Below are 26,439 nucleotides of genomic sequence, written 5' to 3' on the forward strand. Positions count from 1 at the left end.
GCTGTTGGCCGACATCCAAAAAGTGGGCCACTTGACAGACCGACAAAATATGGCACTTGGTCCACATCAAAAATTTGCCAGGTGGGCCACCCACAAAATTTGGGAGTAGCCACCTGCAAGAATTTGACATTTAGCCCACCGCCAAGGTTTGGCTGTTGGCGGACCCCTTGACCCACACCAATATTTGCCATTGGGCCCACCCCGAAAATTTGACAGCTGGCAAACCTTCAAAAAACGCCTAAAGTATGGCAGTTGGCCCACCTCCAAAAGTTCGCAGTTCGCCCCCCTCCCCCCCCCCCCCCCAAAAAAAAAAAAAAAACCTCGGCGCTAGCCCACCTGCAAGAAATTTGGCTGTTGGCCTATCCGTAAAGTATGGGGTTGACTCACCAAAACATTTCCCACTTAGCCCATCAGAAAAATTTATGGTGGTTTAGCTCTGGTTAACCCTAGTTGAATTGCGAAAGCAACTGAGCGCGATGTCTCTTCCTCGCTTCGTTCTTTCGTTGCTGCCTCTCTTTCGCGCTCTCCATAACGACTAGAATCCACTGAGGCGAAGCGCACACACACACACACACACACACACACACACACACACACACACGCACACGCACACGCACACGCACACGCACACGCACACACACACACACGCACGCACGCACGCACACACACACACACATACACACACACACACACACACCCGCGACGCGACCCCTCCTCTCCCGCTACCCCAGCGGAGCTCATCTGGTGGAGTGAGCGTTGCTAGGCAGCGGCGGCTAAAGGTCTTTCGTGGGCCACGGCATACGGCTGAAGTGCGACCACGCGACAAGCCGAGCTGGCTGGGGTAGTGTTGCTTTCGCAACAAAATGTGGCGCTTGACCCACCTTCGAATATTTTGGTGTTGTCATATGTCAAAACATTTAGGCACTTGGCCCGCCCAAATTTCTTACATGGCCTACCCACAGAATTTGGCAGCTGCCCTACCTGACATGGTTAGTCATAGTCGGTAGTCGGTGGATTAGCAGTTTTGGCACAAAACGGTGGTATTATGTGAAAACGGCGGGGAGATCTGGTTTCAAGCATTGGCGGGACGCGATGGTATCTGTGCGGCGGTGCGACTCCGAGCGTTCCAATACCGGGAGCTCACTGATAGGGAGGCCGCATGGGAGGCCTTAAGTGGTTCTCTGTGTTTCTGTATAAATAAAGTAGTGATGGCGAAAGACACACACTTTAACCGCAGGAACGACATTGCAATTACTAGACGGCAAAACCAAACAGCTAAACGGTATCGCATTCCCTTTCTTTAAGCAATCGTAAAGAAGGCTCTTGATTTTTAAGTGTAGTTAAGCAGCCTTTCTGAAACATATTTCGGCGAAAGCAGTGCAATATTTCGCGCGTGTTCCCCACAATAGCGGCTTTCTTATAAAAGGAAAGTATAATGACCGCTGTAGTCGTTTCAAGCCCAAGTACTAAGTTTTGGTTTTGTACCTTTTCTACTTTTCGCCGGAACAATATAGAAACTGCTGCACTTGCGAACAGAGTACGGTGATCTGTGCCCGTATGTGCGGCGGGAGCGACTGACCACGAGCGCGGGCTTTCCGGCCGCGTGGGCGTTGATGACGGCGGCCAGCTTGTAGGAGAGCGCCATGTCGAAGCGGAAGTCGCTGGTGTTGCACGGGTAGCCCAGCACCAGCCTCCGCAGGGGAACTGGCCGGGCACTGGGCGGGAACCTGCACAGACTCGGGCTGTACTTTCACCGAAGCTCTCCCGTGCAGGGCGACGGACATTCACTCCACTCCTTTCACGACACATCACGCTCATTTCTTTGCATCCATTGTTATGCAACGCGTACTCTTCTCGTTCGATAGGCTGTGCGCTAAAAAGACGTTCACAGGAAAAAGGTCCTCGGATCATTCCCCCCCCCCCTCCCAAAGAAGGTGTTTTATTTTCTTTGACCATTACGTCAGCGCGTTTCTGGACGCCCATTTATTTTTTGTCCTACAGCTGACGTCATGCGAGATCCCGGTGACGTCATCTGAGCTTCATTAAAACCTCTTTCTGGGTGAGTTGGTACAATGTGATTCTGAAAATAAAAATTAAAAAATAACAGCGCTAACATGTGCATCCAAAGAATTAGAAATGATAGCTGCCGCGGTGGCTCAGCGGTTACGGCGCTCGGCTGCTGACCCGAAAGACGCGAGTTCGGTTCCGGCCGCGGCGGCCGCATTTCGACGAAGGCGAAATTCTAGAGGCCGGTGTACTGTGCGATGTAAGCGTTAAAGAACCCCAAGTGATTGAAACTCCCAGAGCCCTTCACTACGGCGTCCCTAGTCGCCTTGAGTCACTTTGGGACGTTAAAGCCTCGTAAGCCATGTAACGAGAGAAGAAATGCTATAGACACGGCGCTCATGTCTAGCATTTATTCTGTAGATGCATGTGTTTTAAGAAAGTGTTTGGAACCACTGCTGCTGGACAAAAAAGCAGCCGGTTTTGCAGCCGGTGAGGCATGTAATGCTTTGGCGTTAGTAAATACGGTGGCCCCAGCGCTACGCTCGCACAAAGCTACGCCTCTCTGTTCCCGAAGTGGTCGCCGTTTCGTGCTCGCGCAATACGCTCAGAGCTGTGCTCCGGACACTCCTCCGAGCGAGCGGCCCAGCTCGGCCAGCGGAGCCCCTCACTGCGTTACACATACTCCAAAAAATTCAGGGGGCACTTTGGCTCTCTAAAGTGCTGCAAGGCGAAAGCGTTTTCTGGCGCAGTTTTTTATGTCTTTATTTTCATATTTTATGTTTTTCATTTAATTTTTTCAATGTATTTTTATTTCTGTTTCTTTTCCTATTTTTATTGTTTCTATCTTATTTTATTTTTATCTTTGTTTCCTTTCTTATTTTTGTTTTTATTTTATTTTTCATATTTTTATTTTATTGCTTATTGTGTTCCTTTCTAATTTTTATTGTTTTTATTTTCCGTTTCGTATTTTTATTTCAATTACGAGAGCCATGCATTCACTAGATGCACCTTTATTCATGTTCAAACCTTGAGCCTTTGTTGTATGTTGTGTGCCAAAGCCAGGCAATGAAGGAAAAAAATGCCGCTGTGGCGCAGTGGTAGCGTCTCCGCTTCAAATGCCGAAGGGCCTGGTCCGATTCCCGGCCTCGACTTCTTTTCAAGTAGTGACGCCGAAACGTGGACACATTTGCCGACACGGCTGCTAACGACAGTATGAGGCATTCAAGGCTATCGCCCCAAAGGTGGAGCGTTGAAGTGAGATGCGCCCTGTTACGGCCTCTGCGTCGGAAAGACGACGACGCAGCCGGAGGCAGGGAGGTGACTCACGAGTGGTGTCTAGCATCCGGTCCCAGCCAGGCAGCAAGCTGCGAAACAGAACGCCGTGTTAAGCCGCTGCGGTTGGGGAACACTTTCAACAAGTAGACACAAGTATGAGACGAGTGCAGGATTTGTGGAGAAGATCGAGAGAGCAGTTTAGAAACGGGCAGTTAATCCGAAGATATTGAGCATGCTAGGAATTAGTGACTAGGAGAAATCCCCACCACCCCGATACAGAGGGGAGGCTAATCCCTTACAAGAAAAAGCTCTAGACAGTCTATAGAATGCCTATAAACTTGTGTCTATAAAGTCTATAGACTGTCTATAGACAAATCCTATGTATCGATCGCTTCATGCAGAGACGCGACACATCAGTAGGCTAGGCCAGAAAAGACGCCCGGTCCTTTATTGCGCATAGATTTATAGCTGCGGCTGCAGCGAGGGAAAGGGAAAGGAAGAAGGGGCGTTGACATGTTATCAGGCCGCTTGCTTGATAGCCACATCTGATACATCTTCTTTCCTCTGTGAAAAGATCAGTTTTGACAATGCTCTAAGAAATTTGCCGAAACTTGTGATCATAAGTTAGCCGTTTAGGTTCCATGCGTGGCCGGGTTGTCCTGCGTGGAATGGCTGGCATGGTTGATCCAGCAGCTGCACCTGATGCTGTGAGCTGCGTGCTTGTGGCAAGTCCATCACGTGGCAAGTCCATGCTTGATCCACCAGCTGCACCTGATGCTGTGAGCCGAGTGCTTGTGGCAAGTCCATCACGTGGCTCACCCTGTTCATCGGCGGTACCAGGACTTGAAGTTCTTGGAGCCTCGGAGCGGATGTCCACGTCGTCGTCGCTGTCATCGATGACGTTGTAGTGCTCTTGGGTTCGCAGCAGATGTTGCCTATTACGCCTTAGAAGACGGTCGTTGTCCATTCTCACGATGTGGGATCGTGGAGCCACCTTCTGGAGAACCATCGCTTTGCGCGACCATTGGCGGTCGTCACGAACCCGCACCGTGTCTCCTTGCTGCAGTGGAGGCAGTAGTTTGCCCTTGGACGACTGGCGGTGCTTGACTACCGGGCGCTCCTGTTCGACGCTGCATTCAGGCAGAGTAGTGCGCAGCCGACGACCCTGCAACAATTCTCCCGGTGATTGTCCGTCCTCTAATGGGGACGCGCGATATGATAAAAGACCCATCCAGAAGTCGTCACGAGACTCTGCAGTTTTCTTCATAATGCGCTTGACTATTTGTACTCCTTTCTCGGCCAAACCATTCGACCGCGGAAATTCAGGGCTCGAAGTAATATGGACAAAGTCATAGCGCCGTGCAAACTCCGCGAACTCTTGGGAAGCAAACTGAGGTCCGTTGTCGGTACACACTTGGGCAGGAATTCCGTACCGCGCAAAAATAGACGCAACCTTTGTAACGACTTCGCGCGCAGTGGTGACGGCGAGTTTCTCAACGTCTGGAAAGTTTGAATGCGCATCAAACACCACTACGTACATGTCACCAGCGAAATGAAAAAGGTCGATTCCCACCCGGTGCCATGGCACCTTGGGTGTTGGCCACAAAATAAAAGGCTCAGAAGCTTGCTTGTAGGCGTACTTTTGGCATGCGCTGCATTTGCGAATGAGCGTTTCAATGGCACTGCCCATTCCTGGCCAGAAGATCAGGCCCCGAGCTCTGGCTTTACTTTTATTCAGCCCAAGATGTCCCGCGTGCAACTTCTGCAGCATCTCCACTCTCATTGTCTTCGGTACGACAATTTTGCATCCTTTCAGCAGTATTCCATCAATTTCCGATAGTTCTGCTGCAAATGGCTTTAACTCTCCTTCAATCTTAGTTCCTTGTGCCACCTGCTCCAAGACTTTGCTCAAGTATGGATCCGCTAAAGTCTCACTTTGCAGGCGCCGTTTTGTTGGTGTGCTTACTATGCTTGAGAGGACCTGTACAGCATGAACGTCGACGTCTTCGGTTGACTCCAGGACGGCAAGGACGGCAGGAGCACGGGACAGCATGTCCGCCAACAGCAGGTCCTTGCCCGGAACAAACTGGAGTTCGTAGTCATAACGAAGAAGACGAATAAAGAAACGCTGCAGCCTTGGTGGCATATCTCCGATTGCCTTTTTCGCGATTGCCAGCAAAGGTCTGTGATCCGTTTCAATGACAATCTTGCGGCCATATACCAGCTGGTGAAACTTTTCACATGCGAAAACAATGCCCAGGGTTTCTTTCTCGATTTGCGAGTACCGTGTTTCGCTATCGGTGAGTGCTCGCGAAGCGTACATGACTGGGCGCCACTCACTGCCATGCTTCTGCAACAATGCTGCGCCTAACCCTAGCCCAGATGCGTCAGCCGAAATTTTGGTTTCTTTCTTCGCGTCGAAGAAGGCCAGCACAGGAGGCGTTGTTAATGCTTCGCAGACCTCTTTCCACTCACGCTCATGAGCCGAACTCCAGTCAAAAACTACGTTCTCCTTCACCAAGCTGCGAAGTAGGGACGTTTTATCGCTCAGTCGAGGCACGTACTTGCGGAAATAGTTAACGACTCCAAGCATTCTGCGTACTGCACTTTTGTCATTCGGGTGTGGCATAGCTTGAATGCTTGAAATTAGATCAGAACTCGGCAGTATGCCATGTTCACTGATGACGTCTCCAAGAAATGTTATTTCCTTCACACCGAAGGCACACTTCTCACGGTTGAACGTAAGACCAGCTTCCTCTGCCCTTCTCAGTGCTGCTCGCAAGCGCTCATCATGCTGCTGTTTGCTGTTGCCACAGATTAGCACGTCGTCAACATATACATGAACCCCTGGCAGGCCGTCGAAGATCTCTGCGAGCGTCTTCTGGAAGACCTCACTAGCAGACGAAATACCGAAAGGGAGCCGAAGGAATCTGTAGCGGCCGAACGGAGTCGCAAACGTGCATATTCGCGACGTGGCCTCATCTAACGGTATTTGGTGGAAGCCGGAGTTTGCGTCAAGGCGGGAAAACAGTCGCGCCCCTGACAATTCGCACTCAATGTCTTCACGTCCGGGCATAGGGTAGTGCTCACGCATGATGTGCTTGTTAATTTCTCTTGGGTCCATGCACACCCGGAGGCTTCCATTCTTTTTGCGAACTATGACCAAGGGACTCACCCATTCGGTGGGCTCGTCTACCCTTTTGATGATGGACGCCTTCTCCATGCGGTTGAGCTCTTCACGTAGTGGTTCCCTTAGGGAGAAGGGTACCCTCCTAGCTGGTTGTACGACTGGAACCGCACCGGGCCGCAGGACCATCTTGTAGTGTCGTTTGACGCAGCCGGTTCCACTGAAAAGGTGCGGGGCCGTTTGCTCTGGTGTTTCATGCCCATCCTGCATGTTAACGGCATCGACAACTGATGGAATGAGGCCAAATTGCAGGCATGTGTTAAAGCCAAGGATTGCTTGTCGGCCTTTTTTCACGATAAAAAAAATTCGTCTCGTGCTTCGCTTTGTTCAGGAGCAGTGATGCTGTGGCGACACCCACGTGCTTGATAACGCTGCCATTGTAGGCAGTAAGAACCGCTGTACTCTTGCGCAGGGGCGTTGTACTGCAGATGCGTCGAAAGATGCTGAGGGGAAGAAGGTTTGCCTGGGAGCCCGTGTCAACTTTGAAACTGATGACGCATCCGGGAATCTGGCCGTGCATTGTCCAATCTAGCCCTGCTTGCCTGTTGACACTACATATGCTGACGTCCAAAACTTGGAAGTTTTCATCGCTTTCCACCTCTTCCTGTACTTGGTTGACTTGGCGACTTCTGCAGCACAACGAGAAATGATTCATTCTTTTGCAAGTGTAGCAGCGCTTCCCGTAAGCTGGACACTGTCGCGGCGCGTGCGCCTGGTTGCACTGCTTGCATCGAATCCGCCTTTCTTTACCAGGCTGGTTTCTTACGGCGTAGTCAACGTGGACGTCGCCTTTGGACCAGGTAGCATTTTGCTGCGCGGCAGTCTCCGCTGCCTTACACATCTCTTCTGCTTTCTGCAATGTGAGACTCTTATCTCGTAGCATTTTTTCTCTGAGCGGGGTACTATTAGTGCCGAAAACAATCTGGTCTCGTACCATGGATTCTTCAAGGCCACCAAAATTGCAGAGCTTAGCTTGCGTTCTGAGGTCTCGTGCAAAGGGCTCAAATGGCTCGGACTCACCTTGTACCCGCATACGAAATACATGCCTCTCGTAGACTTCGTTTTCTTTTCCGTCGAAGTAACTGTCAAATTTCTTGAGCAGCGTGTCGTAATCATCTTTGCACTCATCTTTCGCGTAGCTGAAGTTGTTGTAGATGTCCAGTGCCTCGTCGCCGGCAGCGCTTAGAAGGATCGCTGCTTTGACTGCTGCTGACTTTGGGGTGGCGGTCGACGTCGCTGTCAGGAACAGTTGCAGCTTCTGCTTGAATATTAGCCAGTTTCTTCTGACATTCCCAGTCAACTGCAGTGGTCCCGGCGGTGTCACGATGTCCATTGCTTCGGCTGCTTGAATAATCCAGCAGGGCACACCGGGCCACTTCTGACACCATGTATCGATCGCTTCATGCAGAGACGCGACACATCAGTAGCTAGGCCAGAAAAGACGCCCGGTCCTTTATTGCGCATAGATTTATAGCTGCGGCTGCAGCGAGGGAAAGGGAAAGGAAGAAGGGGCGTTGACATGTTATCAGGCCGCTTGCTTGATAGCCACATCTGATACATCCTAGAGAACGGTCTACAGGCAATACAAACGCTATAGAATGTCTATAGACAATCTATAGATTTATGACCATACACTTTTATAGACTTGTCTATAGACAGTATATAGACTATGAATAGACAAAAAGCAATATCTATAGGAAGTCAATAGAGTCAATAAGAAGTCTATAGACCATTATTATAGGGGATAACTGTCTATGTGACTTCATGCCATATCACTCGGGTTATTAAAAATACCCTTGAATCGTTCTTACGGTCATATTCTAAAGCGAAAAATATGTAGACGATGGCCTTTGTGAGCATTTGAGTCAATTCAAAAGCTCTGCGTTACCCAACAATTTACGAATAATTTTTAAAAACTTGGTGCCCGCATCCGATTAGGGCGACATCTTCCCGCGCGTTCCTAGGCTCCCCTACCCCGATGAGGTGAATGGGCAATCTGGAGCAGCCTTTTTACTGGGGCGTGCCCTGTTGACGTATGCGCCAAGGGTCGAAGCGGGGTGCAGTCGAAAAGCGCGCCTCCAGCGCCAAACAGCTCCGCCCCCCAGTGACGTCACTCTGTCCCGCCCGTGCTGCTGTGGGAGAGGAGAAGGTCACGTGGCAAGTGCGCCCGGAGTGACGTGTGCCGGAGAAGTTTTGCGCTCGCCGAAGAGGCGCGTTTTTCGAAGGCAAGCGCCTTTTGGCGCTGTGTTGGCGGAAATTTTTGAAGCAGGGCAAATCACATCCTCGAAAATCCAATGATATGGCTATTATAGCGGCCCGCTACAAATCTCTAATTACAAACATGCGCCTAACTGCAGTATTTAAATAAGTAAATATCAAAAATTAGTTAACTACCTTACTAGTTAACAGTATTCCAATGTTGTTTTCATGTGCACCCACACTGGAATTACTCTTCTTGATGGAACAGCGCAAAACATCGGGACAAGAGACAAGCGCTGACTTACAACTGGTTTTTATTTCGAAGAAACATTGCTTCTTATACCTTCTTCACCCTCTCAAAAAGCACATGCGTCGCAACCATATCGTTCAAGCGTCCACAAAAAAGCATAAGACAAATAATCACAGATATTTATAATCACATTTTTAACATGTCAAATTCTTTCTTAGTCAAAGCAACAGACGGCGTGCTGACACAATCGTCGCGCAGACTAGCTATCGAAGCTGCCTCGATTATTTCCCTGACTAACTGGTCTTTGAGATTAGCCAAAGCTTTGCATTTTTGGAAAACCGGTGCACAACTAGTTGAAGGGCAATCTCTGCAATGGATTCCCAGGTTCCTGCAAGCTTGCTCGAAATTATTTTTGTGTTCTAGCAGCCTGCCAGTCTGCCCAATGTACTGTTTACCGCAAGTCACTGGCAACGAATAAACAAGGCCTTCGGTGCACTCCACAAAGGGGGTTCGATGCTTTATCGTGCATCCCTGCTTCTTTTTGGTCGGATCGGAGTTGACTCGTCTGCACAGACTTTTGAGTTTATTAGGAGCAGTCATCACTACATTCACGCCAGCTTTTCGACCTATGCCTTTCAGGCGATGGGAAATATTGTGAAGATACGGAATTGCTACTACCGGCCTCCTTTCTTTCTGTTTCTGTGCATCATCTTGCTGCTCGGGCCTAGCCTGCATCAGGTGCTTTTTCATCTGCTTGGCAACAGATACCAACAGGTGCGAGGGGTAACCCGAGTTGCCAAGCCATTCCGCCTGGCGAAGAAAGCTCACATTCATTTTGTGAACACAGGATTTCTTCAAGGCATTCGTGAAGCACAAGTTCACAATAGCCCTCTTTGTCAGCTTAGAGTGAGCCGATTGGAAGGGCATTGGCGCTTTCTCCGCTCTGGCCGGTAGTAGCAATTCCGTATCTTCACAATATTTCCCATCGCCTGAAAGGCATAGGTCGAAAAGCTGGCGTGAATGTAGTGATGACAGCTCCTAATAAACTCAAAAGTCTGTGCAGACGAGTCAACTCCGATCCGACCAAAAAGAAGCAGGGATGCACGATAAAGCATCGAACCCCCTTTGTGGAGTGCACCGAAGGCCTTGTTTATTCGTTGCCAGTGACTTGCGGTAAACAGTACATTGGGCAGACTGGCAGGTGCATGAATGAAAGGCTGCTAGAACACAAAAATAATTTCGAGCAAGCTTGCAGGAACCTGGGAATCCATTGCAGAGATTGCCCTTCAACTAGTTGTGCACCGGTTTTCCAAAAATGCAAAGCTTTGGCTAATCACAAAGACCAGTTAGTCAGGGAAATAATCGAGGCAGCTTCGATAGCTAGTCTGCGCGACGATTGTGTCAGCACGCCGTCTGTTGCTTTGACTAAGAAAGAATTTGACATGTTAAAAATGTGATTATAAATATCTGTGATTATTTGTCTTATGCTTTTTTGTGGACGCTTGAACGATATGGTTGCGACGCATGTGCTTTTTGAGAGGGTGAAGAAGGTATAAGAAGCAATGTTTCTTCGAAATAAAAACCAGTTGTAAGTCAGCGCTTGTCTCTTGTCCCGATGTTTTGCGCTGTTCCATCAAGAATGAATAACCAACATGCCCAAGCTGCTGTCCTGACTGGAATTACTGTGTCGCAGAAGCCATCGTTACAACTCAAAGTATATTGTTAAAAATTAGAGGCGGGTTTCCCTAAACACTTGGTATAACGAGTATAATCTTTCTTTGGAATGCTAACGCAAGGTGAACTAATCTCTGGTCAATAATCGGGCTTTCAGATGCGCGTGTGGTAGCCCTACCTGGTATCCTAAGCGGTGAACATTTTGCTGAGTGTGTACACGCTTACCTTTCGGCAAAAATACCAAGCCCTGGACAGCAGCGTTGCAATATCTGCAGTCCGACAACGAATCGTGTGGTCCGCGAAAAGCGCTGACTCGATTAAAAACAAGTAGGAAAAACTAGCCAGCTTCTTTGGGTAGCAGTGTCCATATGAGGCCGATGCCCAGTCTGTTTTTTTATAGTGCGGTTGTGGCGTCATTGCGCACGCGGCCGAACCAGCTCCTCCACCTCTTAGCTCGGCCCGCGATTGCTCCGGTGTCTGCGCCTATAGACTGATTTAGTCACTCATACCAACACCACGACGTCCACTCAGCCACCCCTCTTCCTAGGCGCCAATCGCCGTCAGATTACACTGAAGCTCGGCTCAGGGTCAGCTCTGTAAAACGGTTCCCGCCGCGTCACGTTCGAGCCGATACGCGCAGTCATAGGGAGACGAGAAAATCGGGTGTTTGAATTGATGATGGTTTAGGTTTCGTTTCGTTTATTGGGGCTTAACGTCCCGAAGCGACTCGGGCTATGAGGGACGCCGTAGTGGGGGGCTCCGGAAGTTTCGACCACCTGGGGATCTTTAAGGTGCACTGACATCGCACAGTACACGGGCGCCTCTTGCGTTGCGCCTCCATCGAAACGTGGCCGCTGTGGTTGGGTTCGAACCCGGGTACTCCGGCTCGGTAGACGAGCGCCTTACCACTGAGCCTCCGCGGCGGGTTAGTAGTGGAGGGCCCCAAAAAAATTTCGACCATCTGGGGATTTTTAATATACACTGACATCACACAGGATGCGGGCGCCTTTTCCATTTCCCCTCCATCGAAGCAAGGCCGGGTTCGAACCCGGGTCCTCCGGCCCAGTAGCCGAGCGCCTTTACCACCATGGCGCTTCCGCAAAAGGGATTAAATGGTTCGGTAGCCGATATGAGTCTGACGTAGCATCATGTCGGCCGACCATTGCGGCTAGCACGCGATATGCTTGACGCGTACAAATGTCACAAACCCCGGATACGACGTGCAACTTATCGCGAGTGCATCGCGATTTCGTTGTTAGCAACTAGCGGCTGCCTCCACCCGTTATTTTTCTAGGAAAATCCGACAGTTTCTCCCTTACAAAAAACGTTTTAGACAGTCTATAGAGTGTCTAAAGACTTCTGTCTATAAAGTCTATACGGTGTCTAGAGACAAATCCTAGAGAGCAGTGTATAGGCAATATAAATGGCATAGACAGTCTATAGACATGATTTCTTGTGAAACAGCGCAACGGCACAAGGCCAGAGGTCAAGGCCCCTCTGGCCTTGTGCCGTTGTGCTGTTTCACAAGAATTCATGTCAGGCCAACGTCGCTGGCGCCTTTATAAGCATGGCTTACTGAATAAACATTCTGTTGTTAGTCAGCGCTGTGTATCGTCCTTCCTTGTCCTCTGGCCTTGTGCCGTTGCGCTGTTTCACAAGAAATCATGTCAGACCAATGCGCCCATCAGTTTTTATTGTACAGTCTATAGACGATCTATAGATTTATGGCCGTACACTTTTAGTAGACTTTTCTCTATAGACAGTCTAAAGACTATGAACAGACAAAAAGCAATATCTATAGAAGCCAATACAATCAATAAGAAGTCTATAGACTGTCTATAGAACATTTTTATAAGGGCTATTCCTTTTCCTGGAGTGGTCATGTCTGCCTCGTGCGCCCGAAGAAGCGGAAAGAGAAAAGAGCGAGCGCGAAGAGCGCCTCGGCGATAGGCATGTCGTCACTGCTTTTCAGCACCGACACTGAATTAGGCCGCTGATCCCAAGGTCACGGGACCGAATCCCGACCTCGGCAGCACATTTCGATGGAGGCGAAACGCAAAAGACATTCGTGCCCTTTAAATGGACATGGAGCCCTCCCCTGCGGCGTCTCTCACACAGCCCTAGTGCAGGTTCGGGACGTTAAACCCCGCATTCAGTAAGTGCAAGAGTACTTGGATAATAGCGCCCGCGGAGGGGCGCAAAGGCGTGAGATGCGGGCTTGTAAAATCGAGAAGAGGCGAAATACGGGCTGGTTGGTACATGTTTGAAGAATTGGATAAAACAGCGCAACGGAAGACGAGACAAGGGAAGGACAAACACCAGCGCTGGTGTGTGTCCTTCTCTTGTCTCCTCTTCCGTGACGCTATTCTATCCTGTTCTTGTAAAACCGGTTAACAATTTCGCGCAACCAGCTAGATACCATCATTAGGGTGAATGGCTCGTTTCTTTTGTGTACAGGCCCAACTTTCTTGGGCACGACCTCTAATTTTGAGGCAACTTTGGAATACCATGCGATATCTTTATATAATACGCATACTGATGAGTATGCTCTTGTCTTCCGATGACTAAGGACATCTTGGCTTTCATGCTTTTCCTTATCGCACACCGAGTAGTCAAGTCTTCCTAGTTGACAGTGCACGGCAGAAAACTACAAGCGCCCCGAAGGGGTATCTGCGCTAACATGAATAGTCATGATGGAAGCTTGTGACATGCGAGCAGGTAGCGTTCATTAAACTGCTTGCCGCTGAAAAATGCGCTTGTTCAGAAAATATGGCTATATTTAGCTCTGGCCGAACGCTAACGCACAGCACACAACACATCTGACTTCTGTGCAATGACGGCCTCCCTCAAGCGATATTAACCCAAAACTGTCCACGGGAAAGTTAGCGAATACGGGCGTCTATTACGGCTCCCTTTCTCTTGCCGACGAAATCAAGTTGGCCAAACTCAGCCATTCGTTGTTATTGGCAGACCTGGAAGCCAGCTAGAAGGGACTTTGGCAGGTCATCTTCGCAGCTGTCGATGCCCTCACGTGTTTGACGAGTGCCAAGCAACCCGGAGGCGACATCGCGGTCGAAAAATGCTCCATATTTTTTTGAAGCAACAGCGCCAGTCACTTCGCCTCTTCGAGAGTGGTCGCACCTCGGCCGTATGCCCGTGGCTGCAGCTGTGCATGTCTCGGTGGACACCCGTCATCCGTTTATGGAGGAAGAGAGGAAGTGGGAGCGAAAGAAGAAACAGAAAGAAGGGCCGTAATCATCATCATCATCATCATTTATTAGACCCTTAAAGGCCCGTGGGAGGGGGTATTACATAAGGGGGGGGGGAGTAGTACATTCATCATGACTCACATTGGTGGGGAAAAAAAGAATTAAAAAAAAGAACAAACAAGAAAACACACACACAACAAAAGCGTAAAGAGAAATAAAGTCACGAAAGGGAAATGAAACCATTTATACAGCAAGATAACACATCAGACGTTCTTTAAACCTTTCTGGATCGCTTTCAATGACAACCGATTCTGGAAGCCCATTCCAGCCTTGAATAGCGGCTGGCAAAAAAGATTTGTTAAAGGCATTAGTTGATCCGTGTAAACGTTGGATGCTCATGGAGTTGAATAAACGGGATGACGTGCGCACAGGAGGGACTAGAAGGGACTCGCTTAGGTTAGGAAAATTGTGATATAATTTGTGCAATAAACATAAGCGAGAAACTTTGCGTCTAAGGGCTAGTGGGCTGATAGCGATGGATGACTTGATAGCGGTAATGCTGTGGTGAAAATCGTAATCTGAAGTAATGAAGCTTGCCGCACGATTCTGAATGGATTCAATGGTGTTAATTAAGTAAGCCTGGTGAGGAGACCAAATTGCTGATGCGTACTCAAGTTTAGTGCGAATGAAAGTCTCGTATGCTAGTTTACGGATTGATTGCGGAGACAGTGAAAGTGACCTTCTAAAAAAACCCAATGTTTTTGATGTATCAGCAACGAGTTGAGTGATGTGTTTTTCCCACGTCAGTTTGCTGCTGATTGTGACACCTAAGTACTTATATGATTCAACCTGCGAAAGGATAGTTGATTGAAGAGAATAAGGATACGTAATATTGGAATGCTTGCGTGAAATTTGCATAAATTTGCATTTAGTGATGTTCAGCTCCATCAACCATTCGGAACACCAATTATCTATTTTTTGTAGGTCATTTTGTAGGATAATCTGGTCGTCGTGAGAGGAAATGCGACGATATAACACACAGTCGTCAGCGAATAGACGAATGGACGAAGATATGCCGGATGGGAGATCATTGATAAATATGAGAAAGAGCAGGGGCCCAAGCACAGAACCCTGCGGCACGCCTGAAATCACTTCATGAGTTGCTGAATGATAACCGCCGATGACGGTATATTGAAACCGGTTAGTGAGGAAACAGTTAATCCATGACAGTGTGAGGGGATCAATATTGAGGCAAGAAAGTTTTGACATAAGACGTCGGTGCGGGACGCGATCGAACGCTTTTGAAAAGTCTAAAAATATGACATCGGTTTGAAATAATGATTCCAAATGCAAATGAAGGTCAGTAGTGAATTCAAAAAGTTGTGTCTCGCATGAAAGACCGGGGCGGAAGCCATGCTGCTTAGAAAAGAAAAATGAGTTATTGTGAAGGTGGCTGGTGACTTGAGAGTATATAATGTGTTCCATGAGCTTACATGCAATGCACGTTAATGAAATTGGGCGATAGTTGGACGGATTTGAGCGGTTTCCTGATTTGAATACTGGCACTACCTTGCTTAGTTTCCAGTCTTCCGGAAGCGAGCTGTCGGTTAATGGAGAAAGCGAATGTGAGGAAAGGACGCAGTAACTGTGAATCCACGTCCAGGGACGAAGGTGAAGAAGGAACGCCCAGCGAAACGCAGCGGCGAAAGACTGACTCTACAATTCGACTCAGCGAGTTCCACTGGGCCAGCTGCAGCTATCGGGTCACTCCAGGTTTAACCAGAGCTAAACCACAGCCAATTTTAACGGGCCCTGTAACTGTAACGGGCCCCCGTAATTCTAGCGCTGTTAAGTGATAGAGAGGAGTGGCTGCAAAGGACAGAAGGAAAGACAAAAAAAAGAGATGGCACGGTTAAGTTGCGCTTAGCCTACTCGGAAGGCAACGGAAGTTTACAGTTGGCAGAGAGTCCTGGAAGTGGTAAGGGAATACGTCTACTTAGGGCAGGTAGTGGCCACTGATCCGGATCACGAGAGGGAAATAACTAGAATAACGATGGGGTGGAGCGCATATGGCAGGTTCTCTCCGATCACGAACGGCAGTTGATCAACATCGCTCGAGAGAAAACCCCCGCAACAGACGTGTGTCCACTCACGTCGTCGGCGTTCTGGACGCATCCGCAGACGGCGACGAGGCGGGGCCGTCCTCGCTTGGCCCGGCTGAGCACCGCCTCGAGCACCGCGCCCCGGCCAGCCTCCGCCACGGTCTGCACCTGCGCGCACTCGGAGTCCACGCACCGCTCCTCGGGGGCTGCTCCTCACTCACCTCGTCCACCAGCACCAGCTCGGGGCGCACGGCCTCGGGCCAGCGCCGGGTGCACACGTCCCACTTCTCCTGCGAGGTTGCATTCGCATGTAATGTGCACAGTGGCCACGGTTCGCCTGCTTACGGCGCACTATACGAACGAAGCCATTTTCTGGCGCCGGGTCCTGTGTTAATGGGCTTTCCGGTGGGAATATGCCTCTGTTGACAGGAGTCCGTATACTTAGTGGTCGCCTCTCAAACACGGCCAGCATGCCCTGCCCCACTGCCATGTGGGCTTACTCGTGTTCACAGAGTGCACCGCGATTTCAGCCACCGACCACTTCCGTGGCACCCGCGACCCTGTGGGAAAGCAGAACGGATGGTGCAAACGACAAATCACCCGTTATTGAAATCCAAAGACCCCTGCCCTGCCGATATCCTAATGGTTGGACGCCTTGTGTCCCTATGACACCACAGCTGCCGGGCCCCGTACAGAAACGGTCGTGTGATTTGCAGCTAAAGACCATTCGGACAGAAAATTGCTGGCGCGATATCATAACACCGCACTGGGAATCTCGTCCAACTGGAGGTCGGTGATACTGCGTAGTTTGCGAACATGAAAACCAAGTCCCCTGTAGTTGGTCTGGTAGCTACCGCATGGACTTTCGTGGTACGAACGCACGGAGGTGCTACGCTACCCCGTAACCGAACAATGGTAAACCGGTTGGCAGATTTTTGGAAACCATAAAGAAGCTATGAGTTTCCCAGTGAACACGGTCAAGTTGAATCGGGTGGTTCGGCCAGAGATTCACCGACCAGTGTGAACGCGGAACCTCAGGTGCCTCCGGCTACAGCCGCGGTAGAGAACTCACGTGTTGGTTGGGACATGATCGATGATCTTGTATGTGTACAGCAAGTGCCAAGCTAATGATTTTCTGAACACAATCAAGATTGTTGTGGTTATTTTTTCTAAAAGGCCTATGAAGTTGTTTCTGTTCTCAAGGGTGTGCAACGAGATATCCGATGTTATCCAAAAAGGGGTATGCGGTCGCATGTGTCAAAAGGCAAGTCACAAGACAGTCGGTTCTTATATTTACATGTACAGGAACCATATAATTCATATAAGTTCAGTCAGTCAGTCATTTAAGTTCAGTCATATAAGTTCCTGTTCTTATATGACTGGGATAATCCGGGATCTTCTCTCGCCCACGCAACAACCCGCTCGTCGGTGCCGTCTGACAAAATTTATGATGAGAAATTAAAAAGAACAAAAATAAAATTGCCTCGCCCGCACCAATAAAACGCCCGACAGCACAGACGGCATCTGGGATGGCGGTACATCTGAAACGCTGAGACGCGTGTTGTTTGGAGAATTACGACGCCGCATCGAAGGGTATGGGTGAAAAAAAAGGAAATTTAAAATCTCAACGTCTGTAACGTCATCTCCGAGATTCCCACCCCCCCACATATCCTACGCTGTGAAAAGACTTCAGAGTTCAGAGATTATGCCGTCACTTGAAATGCATGCGTTACCTACACGCAGCATAGAATTGAATCCTTAAATAACGTTGAATTCTCGAAGAACGGTTCAGCTGCCCTTTAAAACAATGTGACATGCTACATCACGTCGACGCAATTTTCCCACCTAACCTCATCACATGAACTGCGTCCCAATCTCCCGGTTGACTTCTATTTGCCACCACCCCTGCAATGTTCCCCGTGCCGTGACCGCACTGACAGAGCAAAATCGCTAACGTGTCGCCCATCTCTTGACGCTAGGCACCACTCATTCTCTGCAGGCCCTGCCATCGCATGTAACAGATACAGTCTTTGTCAAAAGTTTAGAGCCCAGGGGGTTTGCTTCTAAGCCTCGCAGTGGGACTCCTGTAACATTCGTGGTAGTCCTACCAATTGGAGGAGGCAGGACCAGAAATCTTCTTACCTTCAGCAAATTTGGAGCGCTGGGGATGCATTACGAACCAGCCAATGTGCTTCAGAAGCAAAGCCCCTGGGCTCCAAACTTTTGACAAAGGCTGTACTTACCCTCTTTTCAAGATTTCCTGCGACAGAATGGTGTGAGATGAAATATTTCGAACTACATGTTTTTACATTATGTGCATTATGCTGTTTTGTGCACCAAGCGTGTTCTATTGCTGCGTATACCTGCTGTGCGTATTTACTTTGTGTTTTGTTTATGTGCACTATCAGCTATATTTCATGTTTCTACTGCATTAAATGCATTATTATTATTAGTGTGTTTGTGCCGCATTTTTCTCGTCCATAGCGGCGAACGTAGGTAGCGCAAAAGGGTTCTCGCACAGCTGCCGCGTTCGATCACGTTTCATGTGCCACTCGCTGTGACACTGGACGTAATACGCCCGCTGCTTTGGAGGAGGGTGGCGCTCGTGAACACTGTCAAGGTTAGGTAACACTGCAGATAAATACCCTTAAAGCAGGAGATTGGACAGTCGCCGGCGAAGGTCAGTTGGCAGAGCATCGGATTCGAAATTCGGAGGCCGTGGGTTCGTATTCCATCGGCAGCAGGTAGTTGCTGTTTCTTCTGCTTTTTTATCGATTCATAATCATCATCACTAGCCTGACTACGCCCACTGCAGGGCAAATGCCTCTCCCATGTCTCTCCTATTATGTCCTTCGCCAGTCGAGGCTACTGTATTCCCGCAAATTTCTTAATCTCGTCCGCCCACCTAATTTTCTGCCGCCCCCTGCTACGTTTGCCTTCTCTTGGAATCCACTCCGTTACCCTTAAGGACCAGCGGTTATCTTGCCTCCGTATTACATGCCCTGCCCAAGCCCACATCTTCCTCTTGATTTCAACTAGGATGTGATTAACCCGGCTTTGTTTCCACTCCCACTCCGCCCGTTACACCTATCATTATTTTCCTTCCCATAGCCCGCTGCGTTGTCCTTAACTTAAGCTGAACCCTCTTTGTTAGCCTCCACGTTTCTGCCCCATAGGTGAGTACCGGTAGGATACAGCTGCTGTATGCTTTTCTCTTGAGGGATATTGGTAAACTGCCATTCATGATCTGAGAGAACCTGCCATATGCGCTCCATTCCATTCTCATCCTTCTAGTTATTTCCCTCTCATGATCCGGATCAGCTGTCACTACCCCCAGACTTAAAAAAAAAGAAACAAGAGGAAAATATCCTCTATGCTACTTGGCTTTCGTGGCTGTTCGCTTCCATCCTGAATTGCTCTACCGGACAGCTGGACGGGTGGCGCCACCTCTCGGCGCTTCCCTCGTCGGCAGATGGCGCATTGGAGTCTCGTTAGTTTCTGTGGAGTTTGCTTTGATGCTCTTAAATTAGGTGGTGTTGTGCGTGATTATGTCAGCTGAAACGCAGACGTGTTTTGTTGGCTGCGCTAACAGCTACGCAAACTCGTCAGACGCAACTAACAGACTTATTTTCTCCCCATTTTTGCACCGCGTTTTGCATACACACTTAGATACAATATATCGCTTTTGCTTGCGAAATGCTGACTGATTAAAATACAAGCTGCTCTTTATTTTCCCGCTATAAAAAGTTGCTAGTATGTGCACTCTGGTACTCAATGATCATGTTCTCGAGGGAGTCATAATATGAGCGGCAAAAATCTTAAAACATTGCAAAAAAAAATCGCGATCGTACAATTCGGGTGTGAAACTGAGGGAAACTCTTCGGAAGCTAGCAAAGGACCTCCAGCTATAATTAATGCGAAAGCAAAGAATACGAATGTAGCCGGACAGCAAACACAATAAGTATTAATCTATAAATGCAAGAAAGCAAGACATTCTCCGCAGGTTGTGAATAGAAGCCTGAAAAAATTCTGTATTGCAGCAGCGTTTCTCCAAGTGTCTTGTGGAGGTACACGTACCAAGGAAGCCAACAGTCAGCGCAACCAAGTAGCCCTGGGGAATGTTTTGTCTTGTTTTATAATTTGTGGGCCTAGACTCTTAAAGCCCCTGAGGTAAACAGCTGAAAAGCATAGGACATTCGCATAGGAGCAACGAAGGGGGGAAAGAAGACGACTGGGATTATTTACGGTTTGTACAACCTAAAGAGAAAACGGGAGAGTTTCTCTCGGCCACACTCATGGCCGAGTTTTATAAGGCACTCGCTCCCTATCCCTTTCAGGCGCTTTGTACACAATTGTGTAAGTGGCAAACTTACCGATTTTTCTGGGAAACTGGAGCATTTAACAGTGATTTCATCATTCCAGTCAAATTGAGCATCCTTCTTGTTGCAAATAAGTTGCTTTTTTGTACCGTGCAGAGAATGCAGTAAATAATATTTCACATAAGAGTGAGCTAGGTAGTCCTTTGTCCGCTGTTTTTGTGCAGACAAATTTTGCCGCTAGTGAAAACATCGATTGTTTTTGCTCAAGTTTAAGCGTAATGTGATTCTTCGAAACACAAAGCGATTCCACGATCCCTTCGGTGTTCACCTGACTGTCACAAAATTCGGCGCAATTTTGGAAACAAAGAAGCAAAATCAGCGCCGCGCGGACGCCTCTCGCCGGCGCGACCCGAACGGGGGAGGAGGAAACCCCCGCGGAGCGCCTAGCCTGTGTCCGTGGCTGGCGCAGCTCCCTCTCCCCTCCACCACCGCTCACCGACGCGGCGTGCGCCGAGGGAATGAGTCATCCACGCCGATTTCTCTAGAACGTGCGAGTCGTTTCTAATGATAACCGGGGGAAGAGGGGGAAGCCTTGCGTGCGCTAAGACATGTCCCCCTCCTCTGCACTCGGACGTCGGTGACGGCGCCACGCGAGAACACGCTCGAAACTTCGAGATGCGACCCCCGTACTCTGACCAATGGGGACGCGCGGCCGGCGAGAGAAAGGAAGGGAAACCATACGGGAGATACTGCGTGTATGTGCGAGCCTACTTTGGCGCGTACAACAAACAGACGGGGAAGCGAGCCTATAAAAGAAGGCGTTGACCGCTATCAGTCAGTCCGGACCGCCGTTTAAGCTTCATCGAAGCGCGCCCGTTCGACTCCCGGGAAAACACCACTAGGCCAGCATCGGACCAACGAGGCAACGTTCGCCAGTCAGCGGGACGGCATCGTCGTGGAACTCTGGTCGTCGGACTGCCGCAGTGCCCGGTGAACAAATTGTGTTTTGTTTGTTTACCTCTCTCTCTTGTGTTAGTGCACTTTAGGTGCAATATTGCCATTGTAGTATTCTCTCTCTCGAGTTTAATTTTGCACGAGTTGCATTGCTTTGATAATCACTGTGTGTATGTTTGTACTAGTGATTGTGAAATCCTCTGTATCGTCTCTTAGCTGTATAAACTTTGTTTTGTTCGTGAACCTTTGGCTCCGACCCATTCTCTGGCTTGCGACCAGCGAAAGCTGGGCACCGAACGCCCAAAAACCTCTTGTCACTTGGTAGCTGGTCTCCGCTGAGCTTGCCACGCTGAGTCGAGGGCATCTCCTTTGAGTCCGAGACCGCTACCCCCACACGCTTTAAGGGTGTCTGGGAGCTTCCCACGTAAAAGTGCGCGAAGTGTGGGTGACACTGACACAAGAGAGCATTTCGATGTCACTATATTTATAACAAATCTGACACTTTGTACGGAATTCTCCACATCGCTGTGAAATCTTACCTGCTGGTCTTTCACGTTCGAAAACTAACAAATTCCCTTCCTTGAGGCCTGAATATATGACTTAGGTGAAAAAATAATTGAGTTCAGTCAAAAGAAAAATGGCGCCTGAAAGGGATAAAGTCCCTAGACGGAGGAAAGCAGCGCCGAGGAGGGAGCGTCCCGTCAGGTTGACTTCGCGCATGATCACATACCCTGGCAGTTATGGACACCCCCTCCCCCCCACCCCCCCACCTCCTGTCCATTGTCGAGCTTGAGGGCGCGGAGGACGCCGTCGAGGCAGCGTAGGCTGCGGTAGGCGAGCATTGGTGTTTAATGGTGAACTGGCGGTCAGCTCTTGATAAGAGCCGACGCGCGAGGCCGGCACCCGGAAATGAGATGTCTCCAAACATGGCTGCTACGATTGGGTACAGTGTCCGCCCGCCCCTTACAAAAGAAGTTTTAGACAGTCTATAGAGTGTCTATAGACTTCTGTCTATAAAGTCTATACACTGTCCATAGACAAAAGTCTATAAGCAATACAAATGCCAGAGACAGTCTATAGACAATCTATATAATTATGGCCATACACTTTTAGTAGACTCCTGTCTATAGACAGTTCATAGACAATGAATACACAAAAAGGAATATCTATAGGAAGTCAATAGAGCCAATAAGAAGTCCATAGACTGTCTGTAGACCATTTTTATAAGGCGCCCACCGTTTTGGGGCTCGGCACGTGAAGAGCCAGCGAAAGTGAGGCCTTCGTGCTCAAACTTCACAGCGACGTTCTATAGGGTCCACGACAGCAGCACTTTGACGCGGCAAAATAGGGCGATTGGAGCCAGATGACAGCATCTCCGGATGCGGCAGGCATGGGGGCAATCTTTGTCGCTTAGAGGCGGCGCAGAACCACATGCTTGTACTAAGGAGGAAAAAATTAGCCGGGATTTAACTCCACTTACGAACCGATGTGCGACGTGCGAAAGAGCAGTGACGTATGTAAATGGTGACGCCCCAACCGACACCATGACAACGAGATGGCGCAAATCTCAAAGCTGGGAACAACCTTCGCGGCGGTGGCCCCGAACAAATTTTCGGAAATGGCCCGGGTCAAATTTGGAGGTCGCTATCGAGTCGTGCATGCCCAATTATCACTTTTTGTCCAAATCGTCCAAGGTCAAATTTCGGGGGTCGCCCGGGCCAAATTCTTGCCGCACTGGCGTTACACTTGCTATGGCAACGAGCGATACACAGGCAAGATGCAGATTGCACAGACAAGGTTTTTGCTCAGCTCTGACGATCATGTGACTGCTTTCGCGCGAAGAGGTGTGCTTCTTGGATCGTGTTTTAATGCCTCACACTGTCGTGGCCGAGGAATGTTAGCAAGTGTGTCCGCGTTTCGGAGTCACTACTTAAAAGAATACTCTGTCGAGGCTGGGAATCGAACCGGGGCCTTTGGAATTTGAAGTGGAGACGCTACCACTCCGCCATGAAGGCTCAGAGTTTGGGCACGAATAAAGGTGCATCTAGTGAATGCATGGCTCTCGTAAATGAAATAAACAAAACAAAAAACAGAAAAGAAAGGATAGGGAAAGAAACAAAAATAAAAAATAAAATACAAACAAAATATGAAGAAAAAAAAACAGTGTGCCAGGAAATGCTTTCGTCTAGCAGTCTTTAGAGAGCCAAAGTGCCCCCTGAATTTTCTCTCTGGTGCGTGCGGCTGCATCGCTCGCTACCCTCCCTAGGTCGGGCAAAGTGGTTCCTGCAGACGTGTTGTCAAAACGGGCGCCACGCGCGCCCCTGTGCGTGCGTACAGTCGTGCGCAAAAATTGAGATGATTGCGATTTTTATGTGTGCATGGCAGAAGTGTGTGGGTGATGCATCCAATGCGCATCTTGAAAGCAGGCGCTGCACCGTGAGAAAGCACCCGCATGCAGTTCTGTGAATTCGTAAGAAATATTTCTTAGGCCGTGCACGCGGCGTTCCAAGCGGCGGGCGCTGCACACCACACAGCCGTTGGCGAAGGAGCTAGTTGGGCCCTCGGAAGGACGTCTGATTCCGTCCCGAACGCGGGATGCGGGGTGAATTAAGAAACTCGGCGCCGCGCGTTTCCAGAAACTCCAGGTGCCCGTTCCTCCCCTGTGCGAAATATGAGGAAGTGGGGAAGACAACTGTGCCTGGCGGACGTCCCCAGAGAGAGGAGTCGACGGGACAGAAAAAAAAAGACAACTGACACGCGTGCCCGAACGCGCTGCCACGGAAATTTGTACTCGGGTCAATGCCGACATGGGTGACCTCTAACAGACGAACTTTTCGCTGCAATTCCGACTTCGTGGTTCTTCTTTGGGCATCATCCCAAGATGGCTCAACAATGAACATTCTGAGGCAATACGACGAAGGGATCCTTGACAGGGCGATAAGGCCAACACATATGACTTAATCCAAGACATAACTTCACCAGCGAAAGTACGAGACACCTAGAGAAGAAGAAGACAGGACAACGCTGGACAAACAACTGAAGTTTAATCTACAGACGGCCAACCTAGGTCACCAGAAGACGCATGCGTATCAGACAGACTTTTTTTTTAGTCTGTCTGATACAGGTTGGCCGTTTCTCGAATAAACTTCAGTTGTTCGTCCAGCGTTGTCCTGTCTTCTTCTTCTCCAGGTGTCTCGTGCTTTCGCTGGTGAAGTTATGTCTGATGCACACCAACTAGCCCACCTTGTTAATCCAAGACGTTCAGCCTATAATAACTGACTCCGTGGCTGCATTGGAATAAACAAAACTGCCAAAGGGTGGCTGCTAAAAATTACTTTCCCTTCACGTTCGCGTCACGCACTCGTCACCGTCCCGTGAGTTCATCGATCGCCACTCACCGGCGTGGTGAGCAGCACCTGGGCTCCCAGCGGGGGCTCCCGGTCGTCGTCCGTGTCTCCCGTGTACTCGGCGCAGCTCACGCCCAGACCGGACAGCTTGGGGCTCCAGTCGGACAGACGCTCGCGGCACAGCGCCTTCAGCGGGGCCACTGCACGGGCGGACGCCCAAAGGCCACACCAGCAGATAAACACAGCCCTGGAGAACCGGAGCATGCGTTGCGTCGCTGGCCGGATGTCCGAAAAAGACTTTTCTGCAGACATAGCCTCAAGGATACGCGTTAGAAACTCCCGAGTTGGTCGCAGCGTACTTGAGAAATCAGCGTGAAACCGGCGCCGCTGGGAGGCACCGAATGTTTAGTGACGTGACAATATTTGATGATGTCACAATATTTGAGGCTCCCCTTGACGCCATTCGAGCGGGTGGAAAAGTCGAAGCGGCTGCTTGGCCAACATTCAAAATTACATTTATGATGAGACACTCAGCTCCTGCGACTGAAACTCGCGTGAAGGCAATTCCTTATTTACTAAGGCTGAGATCTGGGCGAGTTGGTATGCATTCATACTGGTGAACAGCGCAAAAAAGGCGGGACAACAACAAGACAAGCGCTGACTATCAACTGGGTTTATTGAAGGACGGAAGGGTATATATACAAAAACATAACACAAAGAAGTAAGAAGATAGTGTGAAAAGGGCCGTGAAAATCAAAACTTATGTCAGATGTGAAGTGATGTAAGCCAATTCCCTGTTGCTAAGTGCCACGGAAGTGCCTTTTCACACTATCTTCTTACTTCTTTTTATTATGTTTTTGTATATATACCCTTCCGTCCTTCAATAAACCCAGTTGATAGCCAGCGCTTGTCTTGTTGTTGTCCCGCCTTTTTTGCGCTGTTCACCAGTATGAAGGCAATTCCTTACTCTCGTGAAACAAATTTTTGTTAGCGTTCGAAATTCTGCGTCTGTACCCCTTAAACTTTTTCTCCGTCGCTGCGAGGAAAATCGCCCTTTCCAGCTTCCCCCAGCTAACGCCGGTCGTTTCCATTTATCTTTACTTCGTTTCCTGATTGCACGCGTCGGTCCGACCGCACTATTCATCTCGCTCCTCGCAGCCATGGGCGTCCGGAAGAGGGGTCAAGGGGGCCTAGTGGTTTGAGCGCCCGTCTCGGCTTCGGGAGGTGGGTGGTTCGAAACCCACCGCCGGGCACCCACCGGTCAAAAGGGTACAAGCGTCCGCCGGCCTGGCGCTCGGCTTCCTTTAGGGGTGTACGTTTGGAAGAAGTCCTAAAAAAAAAGGGCCACAAATTGGGCTTATGCCGCACGAGGCGGACTTATGGTTGCTTGGCGGGGGAACTTATCACTCATCCGTCAAGGCAACTGTTTGGTCTAAGACCCTTTTCCCAAGCATTTCACCCTAGAAGAGCCGAGCACCAGGCCAGGGGAAATCTTGTACCCATTAAAGAAAACGGGTGGGTACCCGGCGGCACTGGGGATCGAACCCAGCACCTCCCGAATGCGAGGCGGATGCTCTACCACAAGGCCACGCTTTAGGGGTGTACTTCTCCCAAACGTACACCCCTAAAGGAAGCCGAGCGCCAGGCCGGGGGATGCTTGTACCCTTTTGACCGGTGGGTGCCCGGCGGTGGGTTGGTTTCGAACCACCCACCTCCCGCAGCCGAGACGGGCGCTCAAACCACTAGGCCTAGTGGTTGTACCGGTCAAAAGGGTACAAGCGTCCCCCGGCCTGGCGCTTGGCTTTCATTAGGGGTGTACGTTTGGAAGAAGTCCTAAAGAAAGGGCCACAAATTGGGCTTAAGCCGCACGAGGTGGACTTATGGTTGCTTGGCAGGGGAACTTATCACTCATCCGC

General features: G+C 49.5%; 1 protein-coding gene across 1 annotated transcript in view; it reads right to left on the bottom strand.

The window, feature by feature from the left end:
• LOC149325854 (putative ATP-dependent DNA helicase HFM1) overlaps nucleotides 1-26,439 on the bottom strand; it is a 122,717-nt gene that overhangs the window by 84,711 nt on the left and 11,567 nt on the right. The window contains exons 4-8 of the mRNA XM_089562779.1: nucleotides 24,575-24,723; nucleotides 16,125-16,193; nucleotides 15,955-16,071; nucleotides 3,334-3,371; nucleotides 1,580-1,727 (exon numbers count right to left, since the gene is read on the bottom strand). Of these exons, the coding sequence (XP_089418905.1) occupies nucleotides 1,580-1,727; nucleotides 3,334-3,371; nucleotides 15,955-16,071; nucleotides 16,125-16,193; nucleotides 24,575-24,723 (521 nt within the window). The remainder of the gene's footprint in view (nucleotides 1-1,579; nucleotides 1,728-3,333; nucleotides 3,372-15,954; nucleotides 16,072-16,124; nucleotides 16,194-24,574; nucleotides 24,724-26,439) is intronic.

Source organism: Amblyomma mixtum, chromosome 10, assembly GCF_055824585.1.
Source record: "Amblyomma mixtum isolate Tamu chromosome 10, ASM5582458v1, whole genome shotgun sequence".
NCBI lineage: Eukaryota > Metazoa > Arthropoda > Arachnida > Ixodida > Ixodidae > Amblyomma > Amblyomma mixtum.